The sequence below is a fragment of the Eulemur rufifrons genome, chromosome 7 (assembly GCF_041146395.1).
Source record: "Eulemur rufifrons isolate Redbay chromosome 7, OSU_ERuf_1, whole genome shotgun sequence".
NCBI lineage: Eukaryota > Metazoa > Chordata > Mammalia > Primates > Lemuridae > Eulemur > Eulemur rufifrons.
In genome coordinates, this window is record NC_090989.1 from 183,344,846 (window position 1) to 183,365,023 (window position 20,178).

The 20,178-nt window shown below is 43.5% G+C and overlaps 1 protein-coding gene across 1 annotated transcript in view; it reads left to right on the forward strand.

The window, feature by feature from the left end:
- ITPR1 (inositol 1,4,5-trisphosphate receptor type 1) overlaps window positions 1–20,178 on the forward strand; it is a 320,526-nt gene that overhangs the window by 13,799 nt on the left and 286,549 nt on the right. The window contains exons 3-4 of the mRNA XM_069476048.1: window positions 7,588–7,695; window positions 11,594–11,664. Of these exons, the coding sequence (XP_069332149.1) occupies window positions 7,604–7,695; window positions 11,594–11,664 (163 nt within the window). The 5' untranslated portion in view covers window positions 7,588–7,603. The remainder of the gene's footprint in view (window positions 1–7,587; window positions 7,696–11,593; window positions 11,665–20,178) is intronic.

A 20,178-nucleotide genomic window follows, 5' to 3' on the forward strand; every position in this document is an offset into this window, starting at 1 on the left:
AAATCTAAAACCTATCTTGAGCTGCTTAAAATTAAATGAGCACATTTCTTTTTTGGTGAGGCTGTGCTTTGGCCTGTTTTAACACCAAAGTGGAAGAAGTTCTAAATATTGAATTATCATCCCTTTGAAGAGGTTTCCACCACCACTCCCAGCAGGGACTTGGTTTGATGTTAGAAGAAGGGGGAGTTGAATTGAGGTTTGGCTATCTTGGGTGTTGTGGATTTGGGTACCAGAAGCAGTGATACTTTGGTTGTGCTTTCCCAACATCAGCCACCTCATAACTTACAGAGGATTTAAACAATTCTTCGGATGTGTTTCCAACAGTGTTGACCAAGTAAGAAGCATATATCAAGTTAGATAGCTGAGTGAAAACTTGGAACAAAAGTGGATGTTTTTCTTTCAGTCTCATTCAAAAATATAAAAATGAGCACCTAGTAAAGGCCAGATATTGTCTTGAGCACTTTGTGTGGATTATTTGATTTACTCCCCACAAGGACCCAGAGAAATATGAAGGGTTGCCCCCCTTTTTTTTCAACAGATAAGGGAGCTCAGGTTCATAGGAGTTATGTAAGTTGCTTAAGGATACACAACTGGTATATTGATAAAGCAGGAATTCAAACCCAGGTGTTCTGTGTTTCCAAGTGTACATTTTTTCTTTTTTTTGAGACAGGGTCTTGCTCTGTTGCCCCAGGTGGAGTTCAGTTTGCTGCAGACTCAAACTCGTGGACTCAAGTGATTCTCCGGCCTCGGCCTCCCGAAGTGCTAGGATTACAGGCATGAGCCACGGTGCCTGGCCTCAAGTGTACATTCTTGTCAGCATTCACAGCTATTTTGGACATAAAAAAGGATTGGTCAATGGGGATAAAAGTTAGAAATTTTGTTTCTTGCTCCCAGATTTCTTGTAGAAATCTGCTGTAAAGGGCAAATCGGCTTCTGTTAACACGACAGTGTAAACTTGGTTTTAATTTGTTTGGGAAAACAATTACTTAAAAATCAGTGTAAACTCTTCTAGGCAGCGTACAGGATGGCACTACAGTGACACTGAACTCAGGTTTGATTGCTGTGTCCCAGGCACTGTACCAGGTGGTTGGGTGCAGTCGGGAAGATGACAACTGTAATCCTTGCTCTCGTGGGTGTGCACTCTTGTGGAGAAGACAGATAAGTAAACAAGTGAATAAGCAATGTTAGGACAGTGGTTGCGGCCCAGGTAGGGTGATGGGATGCTACAGAGAGAAGTATGTTGGGGACATACAACCCAGATTTGGGAGGTCAGAGAGGGCTTCCCAGTGGTGGTGACGTCAAACTGGGGCTGTAAAAGTGAATGGGAGTTGGCTGCAAGTAGTGGTAGGGAAAGGGGGTAAATGTCTTAGGCAGCATGTGCAAAGGCCCAGGGGACGGAGGGGCGTACAGAATGTTGGGGGGCCTAGAAAAAGTTCATTATGGCTGAAGTATGGAGGGCGGGGGTAGACGTAGGCAGGGGCTAGATCATGAAGAGTTTCAAAGAGATTTTGGAAGTTTTTAAGCAGGGAATGGTGTGGTCTGATTTATGTTTCTAGAATATCATGCTGGCTGTTGTGTGCAGAATAGATTGAGGAGGAAAGACAGAATCAGAGACATGAGTTGAAAGGCTTTGTGGAGTCCAGGTGAGAAATGATACTGGCTGAGACTGAGGTTGCAGGGTGGCGTTCAAAAGAGTTAGAAGGTTCAGGGGCTATAGCAAAGCTTAAAATCAATGAGATTTGATGCTTGATTAGACTTCTTCATTAATTGGCTTGACAGATTTTTACGGAGCACCTACTATGTGCCAGGCATTGGTGTTGGGAATACAGTTGTGTACAAAATGGATCCCAAACAGGTCTCTAGAATGCAGTGTGTGCCTTGTGCGGGTGTCAGACAGGAATTACACAAATAAATGTGAATTTGTGATTAAGATGAAGGCTGGGAAGGAGAGATCCATGGTGCAGAGAGGTTGTAAAAGTGGAATTTGACCTTATCTGGGAGGTTGGGAAATATTTTCTGGTGAAAAAGGTGATTGAATTGAGATCTGAAGGGTGACTTGACTTTAACTAGAGCAAGGGGTGGGCTAGGGATGAGAGGGCTGTGGGCTTGAGAGCACAACATGGGCAAGGGCCCTGTGCGGGGACAAGGAGACAGGGAAGACTGACAGTGCCACCAGGCTTGGGGTGTGGTAGCTGAGAAGTGGGTATGAGGAGGAGGAGCAGACAGGGGAATTCTCTGTGCTATGTTAAGATGCCGTGGGCAGCCAGGAGCAGAAGCCTAGTGGCTCTTGGCCATGAGTCCTCGTCATGTAGTGCTGACTGGAGCCAGCAGAGTGGACGAGAAGACTGGGAGAGGTGCAGAGGAGGCAGAGAGCAGCACGACCACCCCTTCTGGTTTCTGCGCTCCAAGGACATCTCTGAATTTGTTTCTATTTGGACCTTTCTTAGGAATAGCTTCAAATGTCCCTTTTCTTAACACACTGCTTGGGGAGCAGTTTTGGTGGAGAGCAAAGGGAGCTCAGCCAGGGGTGGTGGGAGGCTCAGCAAAGCTGCTGTGGCCTCCATCAGCATGTATATCTCCCAAAGGCAATAATCCACCTCTCTTTGCCCTGGGCAAGCCACCCTGGAAGAATCCTACTTTAATGGGTGATCTGACTGGTCAAAGTGGGATTGGGTGGGGGTGAAGGTCTAATAGTGATAGTTTACGTAGATTGTACACCTGCTTCGTGCCAGATGCTTGCCCAATGCTTTATAAACACCGTCTTGCTGAAGCTCCTGACAGCCTGCTAAGGTAGGTACCCATTTTACAGCTGGGGAAAGCAAGGCTTAGGGAAGTTCCTGAACTTGCCTGAAGTCCTGTGGTGAGTAAGTGGCAGAGCTGGGGCTTGAACCTGAGCACTTTGAATTAGGAACCTCAGCTCCTGCCTCCCAGGGGGTGAGGGGTACTCCTGAGGGCCATGCCCCATCAGGAATGGGGGAGGATGGTGACACTTTGTAAAAAGAAGCAAGTTTTTTGTTTGTTTGTTTTAAATAAGACAGGATCCTGCTGTGTCTCCCAGGCTGGAGTGCAGTGGCACAGTCAGAGCTCAGTGCAGCCTCAAACTCCGAGGCTGAAGTGATCCTCCTGCCTCAGCCTCCTGAGTAGCTGGGACTACAGGCACATGCCATGTCAACTGGCTAATTTTTCTATTTTTTTTTTTTTTGTAGAGATGGGGTCTTGCTATGTTGCTCAGGCTGGAGAAGCAAGTATTACGGAAAAATAAGCTAGATAGCATTCACTTGTTTAGAAGTCTTTGATGCATCAGAGAACAGAAGAGTAGCAAAAGTTCTGGGAGGTGGCTCTCCTTTTGTGGGGGTAGGGGAGGGTACAGGAACAATTTTTTTTTTTTTAACCAAGGCTGTTTGAATATGAAATTGCCCGGTGTTTAAACAGAAGCTGAGACTATCCACAGGAGACGTTATGGGGGGATTCCATTACTGGGCGAGAGATGGAATTATATGCTTTACGGAGTTCCTTCCAACTTTTATTCGATGTTTCTGTGTATTTGAGAAGGCCAGAAATGCTCTGTGGTTGGGAGTTGAGTATAATTTCATATTATTCAGCTTTTTCTCAACAGTAGAATTAGGGAGGATAATTATCTTCCCTAAAGTGAAATAGATTGTCACAGGTCATACAGGAGTTCATTTGTTATGATACCTAGCTGACTTTTAACAGAGGATCTTTTCCTTTACTGAGTTTAAATTTTGAAGCTCTAGAATCTTCCAGAATTCCACTTTATCTCTTACTAAAGAATAATAAAAATAGCTAGCATTGAGCAATACAAGTATGCCAGCCACTGCACCAAACATTTTTCAGGCATTATTTCATCTATTCCTCACAGCAACCTCTTGAAGTAAGTATCATCCCCATTTTACAAACGAGGAAAGGAAAGCAGAGAGGTTTACAGGGGCTGGGAGGCAGAGCTTAGAGACAGAGAGCCAGGGTGCCGGAGCTGACCACCTGGACCCGTCCTCCTGTTTGTCAGACACGGCTTGTCAGCAAAGAGCCCTGGGTGTCCACACAGCCTTGGAAGTCCCACAGTCACCCAGTTCCTTGGCAGGTTGGAGCGGCTCTGTTTCCTCGTAGGTGGTCCCCTGTCATCCTGTGAGTGACACGGGAGCCCTGAGTGCAACTGCTAGAAGGTTGCAGGCACAAATGGCCCACAATCAGATAAAGAGGCAGGCTCTCCCACCCTGCTTCTGAACAACAGGAAGTCTTCCAGAAGGTTGCTCCCAGGGCCATCCCTCACAGGCGGACTTTCCACCTCCTCCCCTCCCGCCACAGAGGCCTGAGCTATTGACTTTCCCGGCCTTTGTTTTTCCTTCCAGGACATCACTGATAATTGCACCAGGACATCTCCCCCCTCCCCGGCAGCTCTTCCCCCACTCCACTGAGAGGGGACACCGCCAGGGGTTTCTAGCCAGACAAGGAAGCCTTCTGCCTGGTCCTTTGTGAGGGGAATTGTTGCCTGAGACCCCTGGGGAAGAATCTGTCCTCCCCACCCTCGTTGGTTGTTTTTAATTGGGACCCCTGGCAGATCGCCCAGTTGAGGATCATTAGCTGTGGTGGGTGTACTGGCCTGTGTTTTCAGGGGGAAATGGGAAATGTGGCTAAAGGTTACTCGTTCAATTATCTTGTCTACTTAATAAGCATATTGGTTAGAAAGAAGATATTTAATTTTTTTTTCTGACTTAGGAAAGTATTACATGGCCATGGTAGAAAAATTAGGAATAGAATTGTGCATAAAGAAGATACTCAGGGCCTGGTGTGGTGGCTCACCCCTGTAATCCTAGCACTCTCGGAGGCCAAGGTGGGAGGGTCGCTTGAGGTCAGGAGTTCGAGACCAGCCTGAGTAAAAGCGAGACCCCCCCCCCATCTCTACTAAAAATAGAAAAAAAATTAGCCTGGCAACTAAAGATAGAAACAAACAAACAAAAAATTATTTGGGTATGGTGTCAAGTGCCTGTAGTCCCAGCTACTCAGGAGGCTGAGGCAGGAGGATCACCTGAGCCCAAGAGTTTGAGGTTGCTGTGAGCTAGGCTGATGCCACAGCATTCCAGCCCTGGTGACAGGTGAGACTGTCTCAAAAAAAAGATACTCAGTTCTTCTTAATCTTACCACCCAGAGAATAAGAATGGTTAACATTTTATAACATTTTAGCTCATGTTCCGGGGATCATTGTTGATAAAAAGCTCCACTTAAGAGTCAGATAGACCTGAGTTATAACCCTGGCCCTCCTCCTTGCTAATTATATGTGACTTGGGCATCTTAATCTCTCTGCACCTCAGTGTCCTCAACAATAAAATAGCAACAATGGTAGTGCCTACCTCATGTTGTGGTCATGAGGATTCAGTAAGGGAACATTTGTAAGACCCTTAGCACACTGGTGGGCATGGTAGTGCTTGGTAAGTGCTAGCCAGTATTATCAGAAATGGAAATACGCAGAGCCGGGCTGTAGAAATGCAGTGTCCAGACATCCGTTGCAATTACTAACTGCAGGCAACATTGGGTACATCATGCTTTGCCATTACAGAACACTGAATTGTGTCTGCTTCTTCCCATTGAGGGCCTGGAATCTTTGACTAAGGTATCCAGTTGGTGGCAATAGTTCAGAAAACAGCAGTCACACTACTATTTCCTGGCCTGGTCTCCACTGGGGCCAAATGCTCATTCGAAGGGCAGTCCCAAGAGGAGGGCGTTAGTCACACTGGACAAGGCTCTAGTCCTCTTGCCGGAGCACATACCTGCTCTCTTACACTTGGCGACTGCCCGGTGTCCTTCTGAGAGGCCAGAGTGTGCAGACGCAAATTTGGTCTGACTCAAAATGCAAACAGAAATTGTTTTCCAGTAATTGGTCCCGGGAGTACGCTGACTTCTCACCCTTTATCATAAAGCTTTTAAATATAGGCACATAAGGGAAATATTAATGCCCCTCAATGTTTTTCATTTGTACAGCCTTTTTGGATGTTGTTTAAAACATTGGTTTGCCTTTAGGTGTAAAATATCCAGTTAGTAAGAAATGATGCAATGATTGACAGGGTTCCAGAGAGGCGTACTTGGCAAACTGTCCCTCTGCACATCATTTGTGTGTCTTTCCTCAAGGTCTGGAGATGCTGGCTCTTTTGTTTGAGAGTTTATTCTGTTCTCAGTTGCTGTCTCCCTCTACAAAAAAAATTCATGTTCAATAAAATGCTCTTTATCTCTCTTGCAATGTCTGGGTTGTTTGGGGCGGGGGGAACAAATTAGCTTTTCCCTGTGGCTTCTGACAAGCAGTGAACTGAAGTTCTTTAACGATTTGTTTTCAGCAGCTGGCATTCCAGCTCAGGTAGGAGGATGCTTCCCGAAGTTTCATGCTGATCATTGCTGCATAATTCTTCCTAAAAGAATACCTGGCACCCGGAAAGCAGTGGAAGGACAGGCAGTACTGTTCCACACCATCACAACTCTTGTGGCTGGTGTGGGGTAAATGGTTTCTGGAAGGGGAACTTGAGTAAACAGATGGCAAAAGGTGTCTAAAGGGGTCTGGGTTTGGAGGAGGGGTCCTTGGGCAGACCTCAGTTGCCCTGGGCATCAACACACCAGGAGTCTGAGGAAACTCTGGGCAGTTAGCTGCAGTCCACACCAACACACAGTCTGCCCACATGAGTTTGTTTTTTAAATGTCAGTTTAGCTTTTTACAATTGGCTCCCACTCCTCAATATTTATGGCCCTGATGAAAGCTGTTTCTGTGAATCACACCAATATTTTTGTTGACATTTGTGTGTGTGTTTAATGATTTCTGGGCTGTGTAGAGATTTCCTGAGACTTAGGTGCCTTTCTAGGACTGGCTCTAACTAGCTGTGCGTTCCCGGCCAGGGAACCTTATTATTCTTGCTCGAATACAGAAGGGGCTGGGCCAGGTGCCCTCTAAAGGCCTTTCCCCCTCTGGAAGTGTTTCTTGGTGAAGGATGAGAAGCAAAGACATTTCAGTAGCATTTGGGTGAAGCGCGCACAGTTGTTGAATTCTTAAAAGGCCGCGGGACTTTGTGGTATTTGTTAGCGGGTTTCCTTTTATTAATTTCATTTTGTTGCTTTGGTTCCTTGGCCTGGGCCCTATGGCCTTGCCAGACCCAAGTTTTATACCAGGTGTTTCCTTCTGACTTAACATTCCCTGAGGCAAATTGAATATGTTAATGTTTCATAAGTCAGACTTTCCAACTCCCTAATCACTGCAGAGTTCTTGGCCGAGTTCCCTACAGCCTTTCTATTCACTGCGGTATTTATCATCGAGGGTCCTCAACTTGTAGAATCTGATCCAGGCGTGGTTTTGTTAGAAACAAATGTTACTGTGGTTGGAATATCCTGAAATTAAATAATATATGGGGAAAAATGTTGTTGCATATGTCCTTACTTGGCTCATTGAATTGCCTGCCTGTCAAACTCTTATTTAAATTTGACTTTTAAGTAAGGCGCTTTGGAAAATTGAGCTCAGCCAACTCTTAGTGACTTTTTTTCCCCCTCGGAGCATTTCTTTCCTTCTAACAATGTTGCATATTTTACTTTGTCTAGGATTTTCGAGAAAGACATGTCTGACAAAATGTCTAGTTTCCTACATATTGGAGACATTTGTTCTCTGTACGCCGAAGGATCGACAAATGGATTTATTAGCACCTTGGGGTAAGAGCATGCAATTTCTTGTGTGGCGGGATTTAAGACATCATAACATCAGCTTAAAACTGTGATTTTTCTTAACATAAGAATGTCACCATTTTACTTGGCTTTCCAGGGGTGGTTGAAATCACAAATATCAAATCCTATGTTGGCTAAGTTTAACCTCTTATCCAAAGACACAATTTTCTGTTATTTCTGAAAGAGCAAATCCTCGTTAGTTTAGGACTCTGTTAATTCTGAATTCATTATAATTTGCTGTTCCTTCCTCTATAAAGGGGAAAGTGCTAAGTGTATGGAATAAAGTTTAAAGATGAATATTTATAGACTCCAAAGAAGTGCTTTTCAGTTTTATAAAAGCTCTTCTTTTCAAATAGTGACTCATTTGTAATATAAGCAAAGACCAGGACTTCTGGGATGTTTATCTCTCTTTTTTGAAGCAGACCTTTCCTACTTTGAGCTGCTATATGCATTTGAAAGTTATAAATTGCACAAAATTCTGTAAATCAGATTTTTTGCTCTTTTGTGCTTTCTTCAATCTTTATATAACTTTTAAGGGTATTAAATATATTCCATAATGTACTCATTTGATTATCTTCTCCCTGCTCCTCCTAATCCTATTGTCTGGAAGAGGAAATGAGAAGTGAAATAGCCCCAAAGGCGGACAGAAGCAGAATGGAGAATCAAGATGGTTAACTTCAAAATAGTCTATATTGTCGTTGTGTAGGAAGGAGTAGTTAGGCCTAGGGTGGCATTGTTGAATTTGGCAAGAGCTGGTCTCAACTAAATGGGGGGAAGGAAGGCCAACAGCTTCTCTATGAACCTTGTTCTTATAGCAGCCAAAACCTTTCAAAAAAAAAAAAATTCTAGCTATTATTTAAAGCATGCTTGTTTTCTGGTATTTGTGCAGAATAAGTATTCCCAGGCTCTCCTTTGAGTTACTCCACCCTCAAGGAGTAAGTTATTTCAGATGCACAATTAGAGCTCAATTAAACCTGTTCTCTCATTGTATAAAATTTCATTTTCGAAAGTCATCTAATAAAACGAAGTCACCAAATCCAATGACCGTTTCTACATTTGACCACTCTATGTTATGGACCCACCCTTAACAATTTACCTTATGTGGCATTTGGCAAAGAGGCCTCCTGCTGCTCGCACGTTTCTGACTGCCCCTTCTTGGCCGGCTCCTTCCTCTTCTCATCACCCATGTTTTGAATCTTCCACCCTCTTCTTGTTCTCAGCAATAACAATAATAAATGGCACTCCCTGAGCCCTGTGGGCGTTCCCTGTGTGCCAGGCCCTGTGTCTGCGTTGTCCCTTAATCTTCAGTCAGCTGTTCGTGATGAGCATGAAACTGTCATTATCACTGTTTATGGAGGCAAAACCTCTGAGCTTCAGAGAGGAGAGGTCACATGCCCAGGGTTTCACAGCTCGGAAGACTCAGTGCTCCAAGACTAAGGCTGCTAACGGTGACCCTGTGCGGGGCAGTGTCTTCCTCCTCCCTGTCTGCCCACAGCCCCTGTCTGGACGCCCTGTTAAGCCTCAACGCCACCATATGCCACCTTTCCCCTGGGACCTCTGTCCTCCCAGCCACCCCAGGGCCTCCTGAGCCCCTGAAATCTTAGCACCTTCTTTGCCTTTCTCTCTTGCTTCCTGGGCATCTATTCTTAAAATTCATGTGAAGTCCAAACTCTTTGCTTTATAAGTGTTTTCCTCAAGTATTAGAAACAAATTAATGATGAGCACCCCCGTCCTTGTTTTTTTTTTTTTTTTTTTTTTAAGTGAGGATGGCTCATTTTTGAACCTTGGGTCACTAATACTTCCTTCAGATGAATACTTTATTTTCTTGGTTACCTATATATATATTTGAGCACAGCAAGTTAAAAATGGATTTGAAAAGTAGGTTTGACCTCCCTTCCTCCTTTTCATATTTTTAACATTTCCGGAGTACTGGTCCTGGACCACGGTGAGTGACTGCCAGTCTTCATGGGACTTGGTGTCTAGCTCCACAGCCCCATCTTATCTGTGTAGGTGGTGGTGACCTCTGAGTGGTTTTCTTGACTCGTGGAACCTTGGAACTGCAGCAGGACTTTGGAGAGCCAGTGCGTGTGTGCATGCGCTCATCAGTGATGCGCTTCGGAATCACCTTTGGAGCTTAGGAAAAATAAGGGTTCTCGGGTCCCGTCCTGGAACACGGCTTTAGTAAACTGGGATGACAGGGTCCTGGTGTCAGTATATGTAGAAACAAAGTCTGATGCATCCCCCTAGTTGAGAATCCTTGGGACCAAGCCTTTCATTTTATAGGTGAAGAAACTGAGACCAAGAGGGGTAAAATGATGTCCTCACGGTCATGCAGAGTCCCATCTACTACAATTCATTTGTCTTCCAGACTCAGCTGAGGCCCTTTCTCCTACCACATTCTCCTTGTTTGAGAACTTGATTAATTAACCCAGCCCTACCTGGGATTCTGAGCCCGCCCTTTCCAGTATTAAGTTAGCTCTGGTGGCATTACTGTACTTATGCTGGCAGGGGCTCAGGGCAGGGGCTTTACATATGCACATTCTGCTCTTGATTTTTGCATAAGAACTCAGGCCATGCAGTGAGGTCTTATACGGAGGCAAACTGCTGGTGAGCTACTCTGGACGCTTTGATTTACCCACCAAATAGATACCAACCTGATAACGTTGGGCGGCTTCTGGGCAGCAAAGCAGGCAGCTTACTGCTTTTGTGGAACTCGTAGCCTGGTGCCCCTTTGGAGTCTCAGTCTGTGAGGTTGGGAGGACAGAGGAGGAGAGACAGGGAGTGGCTGGGGCAGGAAAGGCTTGGGGGGACTTTGTGCAGAAGGTAGAGCTCTGAATTGGGGTCTTGAAGAACAGGCAGGACCTTAAGAGGTGAATTTTGGAGGAACAAACAGTGAGAGTAAAGGCTGAACGGTACCTTGCCTTTGGGATACAAGGCAGCACAGAGTAATGGAAGCAATCCTGGAGGACCATAGCATGTTAGCTGGGAGCAAGTTCTGTGGTCGCTTGGAAAATGAGCCCGTCCTACTAATACCAGTTTTAGGAACTTGCCCAAGTCATGTAATTTCACAGAGCCTCAGTTTCCTCATCTATTAAAAAATATATTTTTAAGTGGTTCTCCTAAAAGAATCATGCCAGTTAGATTGATAGGTCAGGACTTTAAATACTGGATCTTGATGTAGTTTAGACTTATTTATTTGTGATGTTTTGGTACTTTCCCCACTAGTTGCTTTTGAAACTCCGCAATCCTTTCATATCCCCCTGTATTTGTACTCGAGGTTCCCTCTACCTGGAAATGCTTCCCTCTTTAGCCTCCCACTCATATTTCAGCTCTTCCAGTAGTTCTAACTTCCTCTGCCTGCAGCTTCTCAGATGGCCTCAGGCACAGTCCACTTCTGGCTGTATTTTTTTCTTCCTTCTCTTGCAGCCCGTAGATTGTATTTTCTTTATCAGTTGGCTTTTACAGCTCCTGCACTAGCCTTGAACTCCCTAAGGGCAGAGGCCTGGCTCATTTTCATCCTCATCCTCGGGTCCCCAGACCTAGTACAGTGCCTGGCAGAGTTGCCGCCTCAGCTAGCGTTAGTTGGCTGCACTGACCCCTTGCTGTGTCTCCCCACGTCAGCATGCTGCGTGCTGTATGCAGATCCATCGTGGATGTGGTTAAGGGAAAGGAGCATCACAGAAGCAGAACCTTGGGCTTTTGGATTAGGTTTAGCTCCATGCATAGGAAACCTCTAGTGTAAACAGCTCCCTGGCAGGAGAATATGGCATAATTTTCTAAATTTTGCACAGGAAAAGCCCTGGGATATCTGATTTTTGCATAGTGCTTAGGGTTCTATTTTTCTACCCTTGTCTTGATATAGCTTTTATCTGTGTCTTCTTTGCAGCCTGGTTGATGATCGTTGTGTTGTACAGCCAGAAACCGGGGACCTTAACAATCCACCTAAGAAATTCAGAGGTAAGGTGGTGGCCTTCCTGGAGTGGTCACCTTGACTCACCTGAAAATTCGTGAAGTGTGTTGCTGTGTGTATGTGGGTTTTTGTTTTTTTTTTTTTTTGTAAGCAATTATTGGTTTGCTACCTTATGTATTTTTCAGAGTATGATTTCAATCCAAGCTTTATAACTTCTTGAAAAATGCATAAATAAATCCAGTGTCAAGATTGGAATGACTTTTATTAGAGCCTTAATTTGTCTATTGAATAGATGTTGGTAAGTGCTAATTCAGTTTAAAGTCTTAGATTTGTGCAGGTTTTTCTTCAAACAAATAGGATCTATGGATCCAGTCACAGGGAACATATGTTATTTCAGCAGATCTCACTGTCCCTTTGGGGATGCTGATATTCTTAGATACCTTAACTGGAATGAGAAGTTCATTATTGCATTTGCTTTTTGAGTCAAAAGACGTAGGCAGGGCAGCTTTCCTACCAAAGTTGGCTTTCTCTTCAGGCTTCCTGCATTTGGTGTCTTCCTTGAAAGGTACCTTAGTTTATTGCAGGAGGTGTTTAAAATATAGTTGGTATCTTAGATGGTAAAATTTTTGTTTTTTGGTGGTGGTGTGGTTAGCGGTTCTCAGCTCTAGCCATATATTAGAATTATCTGAGGGAGCTTTTAAATTAAATAGATGCATAGGGCCCCACCCCAGACCAATTAAATTAATCTCTGGAAGTTGGGGCTGGAGCATTTTTTAAGGCTTCCTTAGTGATTCTTATATATAGCCGGGGTTGAGAACCCCTGGGTTAGGTATTTGATGCCCTCGGTATCAAACGACTCAAATCTTGCCATTTGCAGATTGGATCATTTGAGTTACAAGTTCTTATTGTTTAGTGGTTTAAAAACTGACTTTTTTGGATAAAAGCTAAAGAAATTAGAATAAAATAGAAGGCAGACATCCAGATGGAGAGAAACCATTTGGAAGACATTGTGTTGAGCCGCATCCAGTTGGCAGGAGACTAGCAGGAGAATGTTTTCACCTGGGGTGGGGGAGGGGAGCGGGCTGTTTAAAAAAAAAAGAAGCTGTTGCTACAGGCCCTGAGTAACAGAACCTGAAGTGACTATTGCCTCTGCCACCTTTTTCTTCTCCATCTCTCCTCCATGTCTCTTTCCTAAACAAAATTTTGAGTGCTGCAGAAATAAGATTTGATCCACTGATCATAATCCAGTCACTCATAGAGTTAATTCCCCTCTCTGAATATTAAAAGGGACAAGATTGGTTGACTGTAGCAGGCACTGTGCTGACGACTGTGCCTGCGTGGGCTCGGGGAGCCATCCCTCCATCCCGCGAGGGGACTGATGTACTTAGAGGTCAAATATCTCGTCGGGGGTCACATGGCTGGTGACGGATGGCGTAGGGGCTGTGGTTTCAACTTTGGCTGCAAGGGGAAGTTACCTGGAGAAGTTTCAGAAATACTGATGTCTGAGTTCCATGCCCAGGGATTCTGATTTAATTGGGCACTGGGATTTTTGAAATCTCCCCAGGTAATTCTCTTGTGCAGCCAAGGTTAAGAACCATTGCTAATAGAGCCTGGGCTATCAACTACTGACTTTTATTACTCCGGGAAGAGCTGATCCAGGCTTGGCTTTTGCAGCTGGGGCCAAGTGGAGGAATGTGAATCAGAAGCACGTTGCTTGGGTCCAGCGTGAGCTCTTATCCCATCCTACACGCTGGCCTTGGGAGTTGGGACGTGAACCTGGGAGAAAGTTTAATGCATTGTACAAAGTTAACCTAAAAAACGAATACGTTTTCTTTCTTTTAAATATGTACATATATTTTAAAATTTGATTTATTTTTAAATTGACAAATATTGTGTACCTTCATGGTGTACAACATGATGTTTTGGAATGTGTATACATTGTGGAATGGCTACATGGAGTTATTAACATATGCTTGATTACCTCACATACTTCTCATTTTCTTATGGGGAAAACACTGAAAATCTACTTTTAGCAATTTTGAAGTATACAATGCATTGTTATTAACTATAGTCATCATGTTATACAATAGATCTCTGGAACTTGTTCCGCCAGAGTAACTGAAATTTTGTATCCTTTGACCAATATCTCCTCCATCCCCCACCCCAGCCCCCGGTGACCACCTTTCTGCTCTTGTGTCTGTGAGTTCAACTTTTTTAAGTTCCACATACAGTGAGATCGTGCAGTATTTGTCTTTCTGTGTCTGGCATATTTCCTTTAACATAATGTTCTCCAGGTCCTTCTGTGTTGTTGCAGATGAACCAGTGGCTATTTAAATACGGGGTTAGAACCTTAAAATAAAGGACCATAGGGGAAGTTGGAGGAGATATGTGTTTTTCTGGCACTAGAGTATAGAAGTACCTGGTGTTTGGATGTATATCTGGTGGCTGATTTGAAGGGACTGTTTTGAGATAAAAGCGACAGTCTGATTAGAGGCCATTTGGAAAGAACTAAACCTCTTTTATGGCCTGGCCTGGTTCTACAGGTAGTCACATGACAGTGACTTGATTTGTTGACTCCTTTTCTCCATAAATTAAAAATAAAGGTCTCTAGTTTGTGAGCTGGTTTGTACTGGTGGGAAAATCTGGTTCAAAACAAGCTCTGCCGCAGGCTTTGTAAATATAGGTCAGGACTTCCTTAATTCCACGTGCTAAACCTGAGGCCCCCTGCACACAGGTGAGGGGCCCAGGCAGAGCTGCCTTTGGAAGCTGCTGGAGTGCTGGAAAGATCTGCCTCTCTACCGTGGAACTTGGGCAGTGAGGTTTTAAAATTTTTTCCAAAGCATTCCTTGAACTGTGGTTCAGCATACTTAAAAAAAAAAAAAAAAAAAAAAAAAACCACTTTTTTTTTTAATGGAGAAAAAAAATCTCTTTTGGAAGGGATCGCTGCATTTTCAAATATATATTTGAAGTTGAAGTCATTTTGATGTTTAGAAATCATGCATAGGGCAGTTGGGCAGTTTGGAGGCATTTTAAGTCCATTTCCTTAAGGAGCCATTGCACCCTGGAATTTAACAAATACATATGGAAAAGCGAGGTCGTGGTAAGTAGCCAAGTGGGATGATGGAGTCTTCATCTGAGCAATCGGCAGAGCTGAGTGTAGTCATTTGGGTTTGCTCTCCCTTCCATTGTTTCTTTGCCAAGTTATTTCCTATATTGAGAACCATCATAACCTGTTCTTAAGTAAATGGAAATCAAATGCCTGTTTATGCAACATTCCGCGTGGCTTTGGACTTTGGGTTTTAATTTTGTGAGCTGCTCCTGAGATCTGCAATCCTAGTGTTTAATAACATAGCTTCTTAGATCAGGCTTCCTGGGTTCAACTCGAAGTCCCGCTAATTCTTAGCTGTGTGACCCTGGATAGATTACTTACCTCGGTGAACCTTGGTTTTCTTATCTGTAGAATGGGAGGTGACAATAGTCCCTACCTCATAAGGTCATTGTGAAGATTAAACGTGTGCTAAGAATTTAGTACCGAGGGAGCCTGGCCCTTTGTAAGGCTTAGTTATTCTTTTCATTCCCAGTACTTACTACAGAGCCTGGTACTCATAAATGGTGGCAGAAGGGAAAGGAACTATATATGAGTCCTTTAGTGATGTAAGAATAATTATGTGTTTTAAGGAAAAGTAGGCAACTAAAAAAAAATCATTATGCATTGTTACTCTTTTTGTCTTTAAATGTGGGTAGGGGTGTGCACGTGGACCCCTGGGCCTAGCCCAGTGCTCCCATATACAAGCTGTGTAACCTTGGTAGAGTACATACTTTTTTTTTCAGCTTGTTTCCTCACCTGTAAAATAAGGGAAAGGAATTCCTTCCTTCCAAAGATAATAGGATTAAAGATAATAATGATAAAGAGCTTACTAGAGTGCTTGGTGCACAGTAGTGGCTCAGTGACTGGGAGCTGGTTTCTTCCCCCAGTAGACGTAGAAGACTTAAACATTGCACATACTTGCTTCTCCCTGATGATTAAAAGTACACTTCGAAAGAGAATTGCTCTTTTGTGTGTGATTTCTTTGAATATATCTCCTGCCCCTAATTTCCCCCGTGAGGAGGAAAGATTGGCTACACATGTGTTTTGCATAAGTCAAATCTTTTTCATCATCTGAATGAATTTCGGATAATGTCATTGTCCTCTAAGTGATGAGGAGAGCTGAGATGTAGAATAATTCAGCTACTTTAGTTCTTTTGTTGATGTGGTACCATTTTAAAGCCCTAGTGTCCATGGAAAGTAAGGCAGAATCCCTTTTCCCCCTGATTTGTGTTGGCTTTGCCCATAATCTTGAAAGAATAGGGAAGGCAAACATCAGATTGAAACCAGGAATAGAAACGTTGTGGTTAATGAATTCCTTTTTCTGTATTATCGTTTCCTCTTCCCACTTCTACCCATCCCTTCCTCCCCACCCCGAGAAGCTAAATATAAAGGCATCTTCTACAAAAAAAAGATGGAAACTAGCAACCAGTCTCTGTTCTGATCCCAGAGTCTCTGCTCTTTTACATATAAGTAACCTGCAGGGTTGTTGGAGTAGAAACAAGGGAACTGGGATTTTTGGGAAGTAAGATAGGCTTTAGTGTTGATCATATCATTTATTGTGTAATCTCCTTTTTAAAGATCGGGGCAATGGTCAAGTCCTCGCCCTCAAAACTTCATCTGCTCCATTTATGGCAAGAGGACAGTCTTGGCTGAAAATTCTTGATGTGGGACAGATGTTATCACATCAGTGGTACCAGAGTGTGTGGCTTTTAACTTTACAGGAAACCCCTTAGTTTCAGACTAAAAGCTGTTTGAAGGGAAAGTTACAGTTTAAGATGGGGAGAAGTTTGGACAGGGAAAGAGGTGAGGTGAAAGGAAGTATTATTATATCATTAAGTGGTTTATATGAATCGGGGAGATCAGCTGTCAGGCTGAATGTGTGGATCTTCTAGATAAGTATCTTCCCTGCTCCCTGTGTTCCTTTTCTCTTCCCCTGTTCTCTCCCCCAGTGAAGTCGGTTTCCAGCACAATAAATGCAATCTAAGCTAACGTATTGTGAAAGTGAGCGTTTACCTTGGGCACTGAAGCTTGACGATGTACCAGCTGCTGGCTTTGGTGATAGGGGGGCGAGATGAGTTACCGTCTTCCTTGCTTTCAGGAGTCTTAGGGTTTCATGGAGAAACAGATCCACATTATAAATTACAATAGCAAAAATTGATAGAGCATTTACTTTGTGCAAAGCACTTCCCATGACTTATATCTTTTAATCCAAGAAACCATCTGCCAGATGCAGTTATTGATGTTCCCATTATGCAGATGAGGAAATAGAGGCTCTAAGAAGTTGAGTAACTTGCCCACAGTCAGCTAAACATCACTTCTTAGGATAATTATCATTCATTCCACAAACACTTACTGGGTACCTCCTATGTGCCAGCCATTTATACTCCAGGGAGGAAAGATACAGATAGTCCCAAGGAAGTCCACACCAAGGCATAGTTAAAATCCCTAAGGAACGTATTTATTGTCCTCGTGGTAGCTGTTTATATGGAAGTAGAAGCAAAGCAGGTAAAATATCCTCCTACATAGATCTAAAACTTGCCCTGCTGGGACAAAGTAGATGGTGACACTTTCCACGTGCATGATCTTCTTTAGCTTTGCAGCACCCCCTCAGACCAGGGCACATGTATTTTATCCCTGATGCCATTTGGGCTGACGAGTTGGGAGCTGGCCCAGCATCATATGATTTGAGAGTGTCTGAGTTAAGCCAGAGTCCTCTGCCGAAGGCCTGGCCCAGTGCTGTTCCCCCTCTTGCCCTGTGGACGCTTTTCTACCCACAGCACAAAGGTGCTCTCAAGCTGCAGCCCTTATCACTTCTGCAGTCTTTAAATGAGAATGGGCCGAGGTATTACTTTTCCGCTATCTGCCGAAGCTCTTCTTAGCTTTAATTTAGGACAATTTAAATGAGGAAGAATGCCAAGTAGAAGGATGGAAGTCCTGGACCCTTTTGACTTAATGCACCTTTAGGCATTGCCAGGACAAGCTATGGGGTATGCAGCGGGTTACCTATAACATAACGAGTCAGTCCCGTTTGTACTCTGAATGAGGGTCTGGCCTAGCACAGTGTAACCCAGTCACTGGGCATTTCCACAGGAAAACGTTGGCTGAAGATCTCTGGTTCCTGAACATGTACCCTGCTTAAGACAGTGACAGCCTGAGTATTGTGCTGTCAGGATGATACTGGGATGGAGAGGAGTATGTTGCTTGGCTACAACATGTCACTCTTGGCCCTAAAGCATGGCCATGAACTGGAGGATCAGACTTGCGGCCTTTTAATTTTTACTGGATCCTTCTTTCCCGAGTCCCAGAGTGCATGCACTGTATTAGCTCACCTGCTAGGGGGCTTGTGGATTTAGTAGGATGGTTTTGTTGAGAGAGAAAGAGAAGAGTTTCACATCTCATGCAAGCTCTTTGTGATTGGCCTTGAAACCTCCCAGCAGCTTTGAAAGGGGCCTCAAATAAGAATGACGTTTTTCATGGTCTGGTGATGAGTAGTGTTTGAGTGTCAATAACCTACTTAAGCGATCGTCGTCTTGCCTGCAATTTAGGTAGATTAAGGTAGGGAACAGTTCTTAGCAGATGTAGGAAAACTGCCAAGATTAACATAGAGGAAGCCATACCATCTGACTTCAGAACTAGTGTCCAGCCCAGTGTCTGCCACTAACTGCTCTCATACCTTTGGGGGAGTCATTTCATCTCTCTGATCCTGTTTCCCTGTCTATTCAGTGGAGTAGTAGAGTTTAGGTCAAGTGACTTCCAAGATCTCGTCCAGCTTGAAACTTTGCGATTAGTGGCAGAAACAGGCTGGTTAACATTTCACAAGAAGGCTGTGGCATTCAGGAGCCTTATGTTGTCCAGAAGTAGGTCCCTATTTCTTTAGGATTACAGGTCGTCTTTGTCAAGATATAATGAATGACGAAATAGCCATGTCTTACCCTGAGGCCAGATGGGGACATAGCCAGGATCTTGGGTCACAACGGTCATCTAGGGTGGCCATAGCAAACTCACTGGCTTAGCTTTCTTTCAAACCACCCTCCTTTGCTGCACATTGTTTTAATTGTTGCTAAGCAACAGTATTTCTTCCTTTTTTCTTTGGCAAAGCATGGAAGGAATGAACCCATATCTTACTTAGTTTTAAATACCCTCATGCAAAGGGGAGGACCTAACTTAAAATCTTGTTTGTTCTTTTGATTCTAATCCATGACAGGCCTTTCGCAGAGGGGGTACAGGACTTAGTTTCTGCCTGTCTTGTTAAATAAGACGGAAAAATCAGTCTATTTAAGGTGCTTGTCAAGTACATGCCTTGAGGCACATTGAAGGTTTTGTGTGTGTGCAGCTGCCTCTCAGAGGGTCTCTTGCAACTTGTTCTGTATACGTAAAATTTAATAAAAAGATTAAAAGGTTTTTTTATAATCTTCATTTCAGATTTACAAGTTTATCCCAATCGTGCACCAACAGACTCCGTTTAAAGGGAACAAAACTGTAATTTAAATCAATTCCCTGGGCAACCTAGAATGTTCACAGTGTGTTACACAATCGCTGGGGACGGTGCCTGCTGCTTGATTATGCTGGAGTCCCACACACTGCAGCATATCCCGTGCTGGATTTCTGCCTCCTTGCTCAGAGCTGTGCCGTGCATGTCGGAAGCCTCTGGGTACCCTGAACATGGGCATGAGGGAGCTTTTGCCTACTTTGATGCCCTGCATACTTTTTTTTTTTTTTTTTGAGTACCTGAGTTACTCATGGAAAGGAGACCTCAGATCCCTGTTTTATATTCATTTACTCTTACAATTTAGTTGCTAATGAAGAAAAATTTTCATCTCTATGTGCATAAAATGCTTCTGGTCTAACAAATATATTTATCTTATATCTTGTCATCTAATTGAATCACAGTATTGCTATTATGGCTTCCTCCATCGAGGGTGAAATTGATTTGGAAATCCTGGAGAGTGTGATGGGGTCACATTGTCATATTGTTATATGGTTCTCCTGAAAGCCCTGTGTAGTGGTTGATTAAGGACTTTTTCTTTTGGCAAAGGGTTTTATAATCCTGTCATCAGAGCATTGATGAAGATGTGTGGTGAATCACTTGAGCTTATGATAACTCTTTCCCTTTCTTATTTGACAAGTGAGGAAATTGGAGAGATTTAGGATGTCTCCTGGGGTGAAAGAGCAATGCTGTGTCAAAACTGGGATTGGGACACATTTTGAGTTTCCACCCGCACTGTCTTTAGGCTTCTGTTTGAGCCATGAATTCAAAATAATTTTGGTCCCATCACTCTGTAATGATAACCTGTGTTGTATAAATGCAAATAATAGTGAATACCTTATATAGTGCTTACAGACATTAGTTGATTTAATCTATTTATTTAATTTGTAGTTTGATTTATGTACACTATTTAATCCTCATAATAACTCTATAAGGCAGATGTACCCTTTTAAGATGAGGAAACATGTATAGGATGTTGAGTGTTTG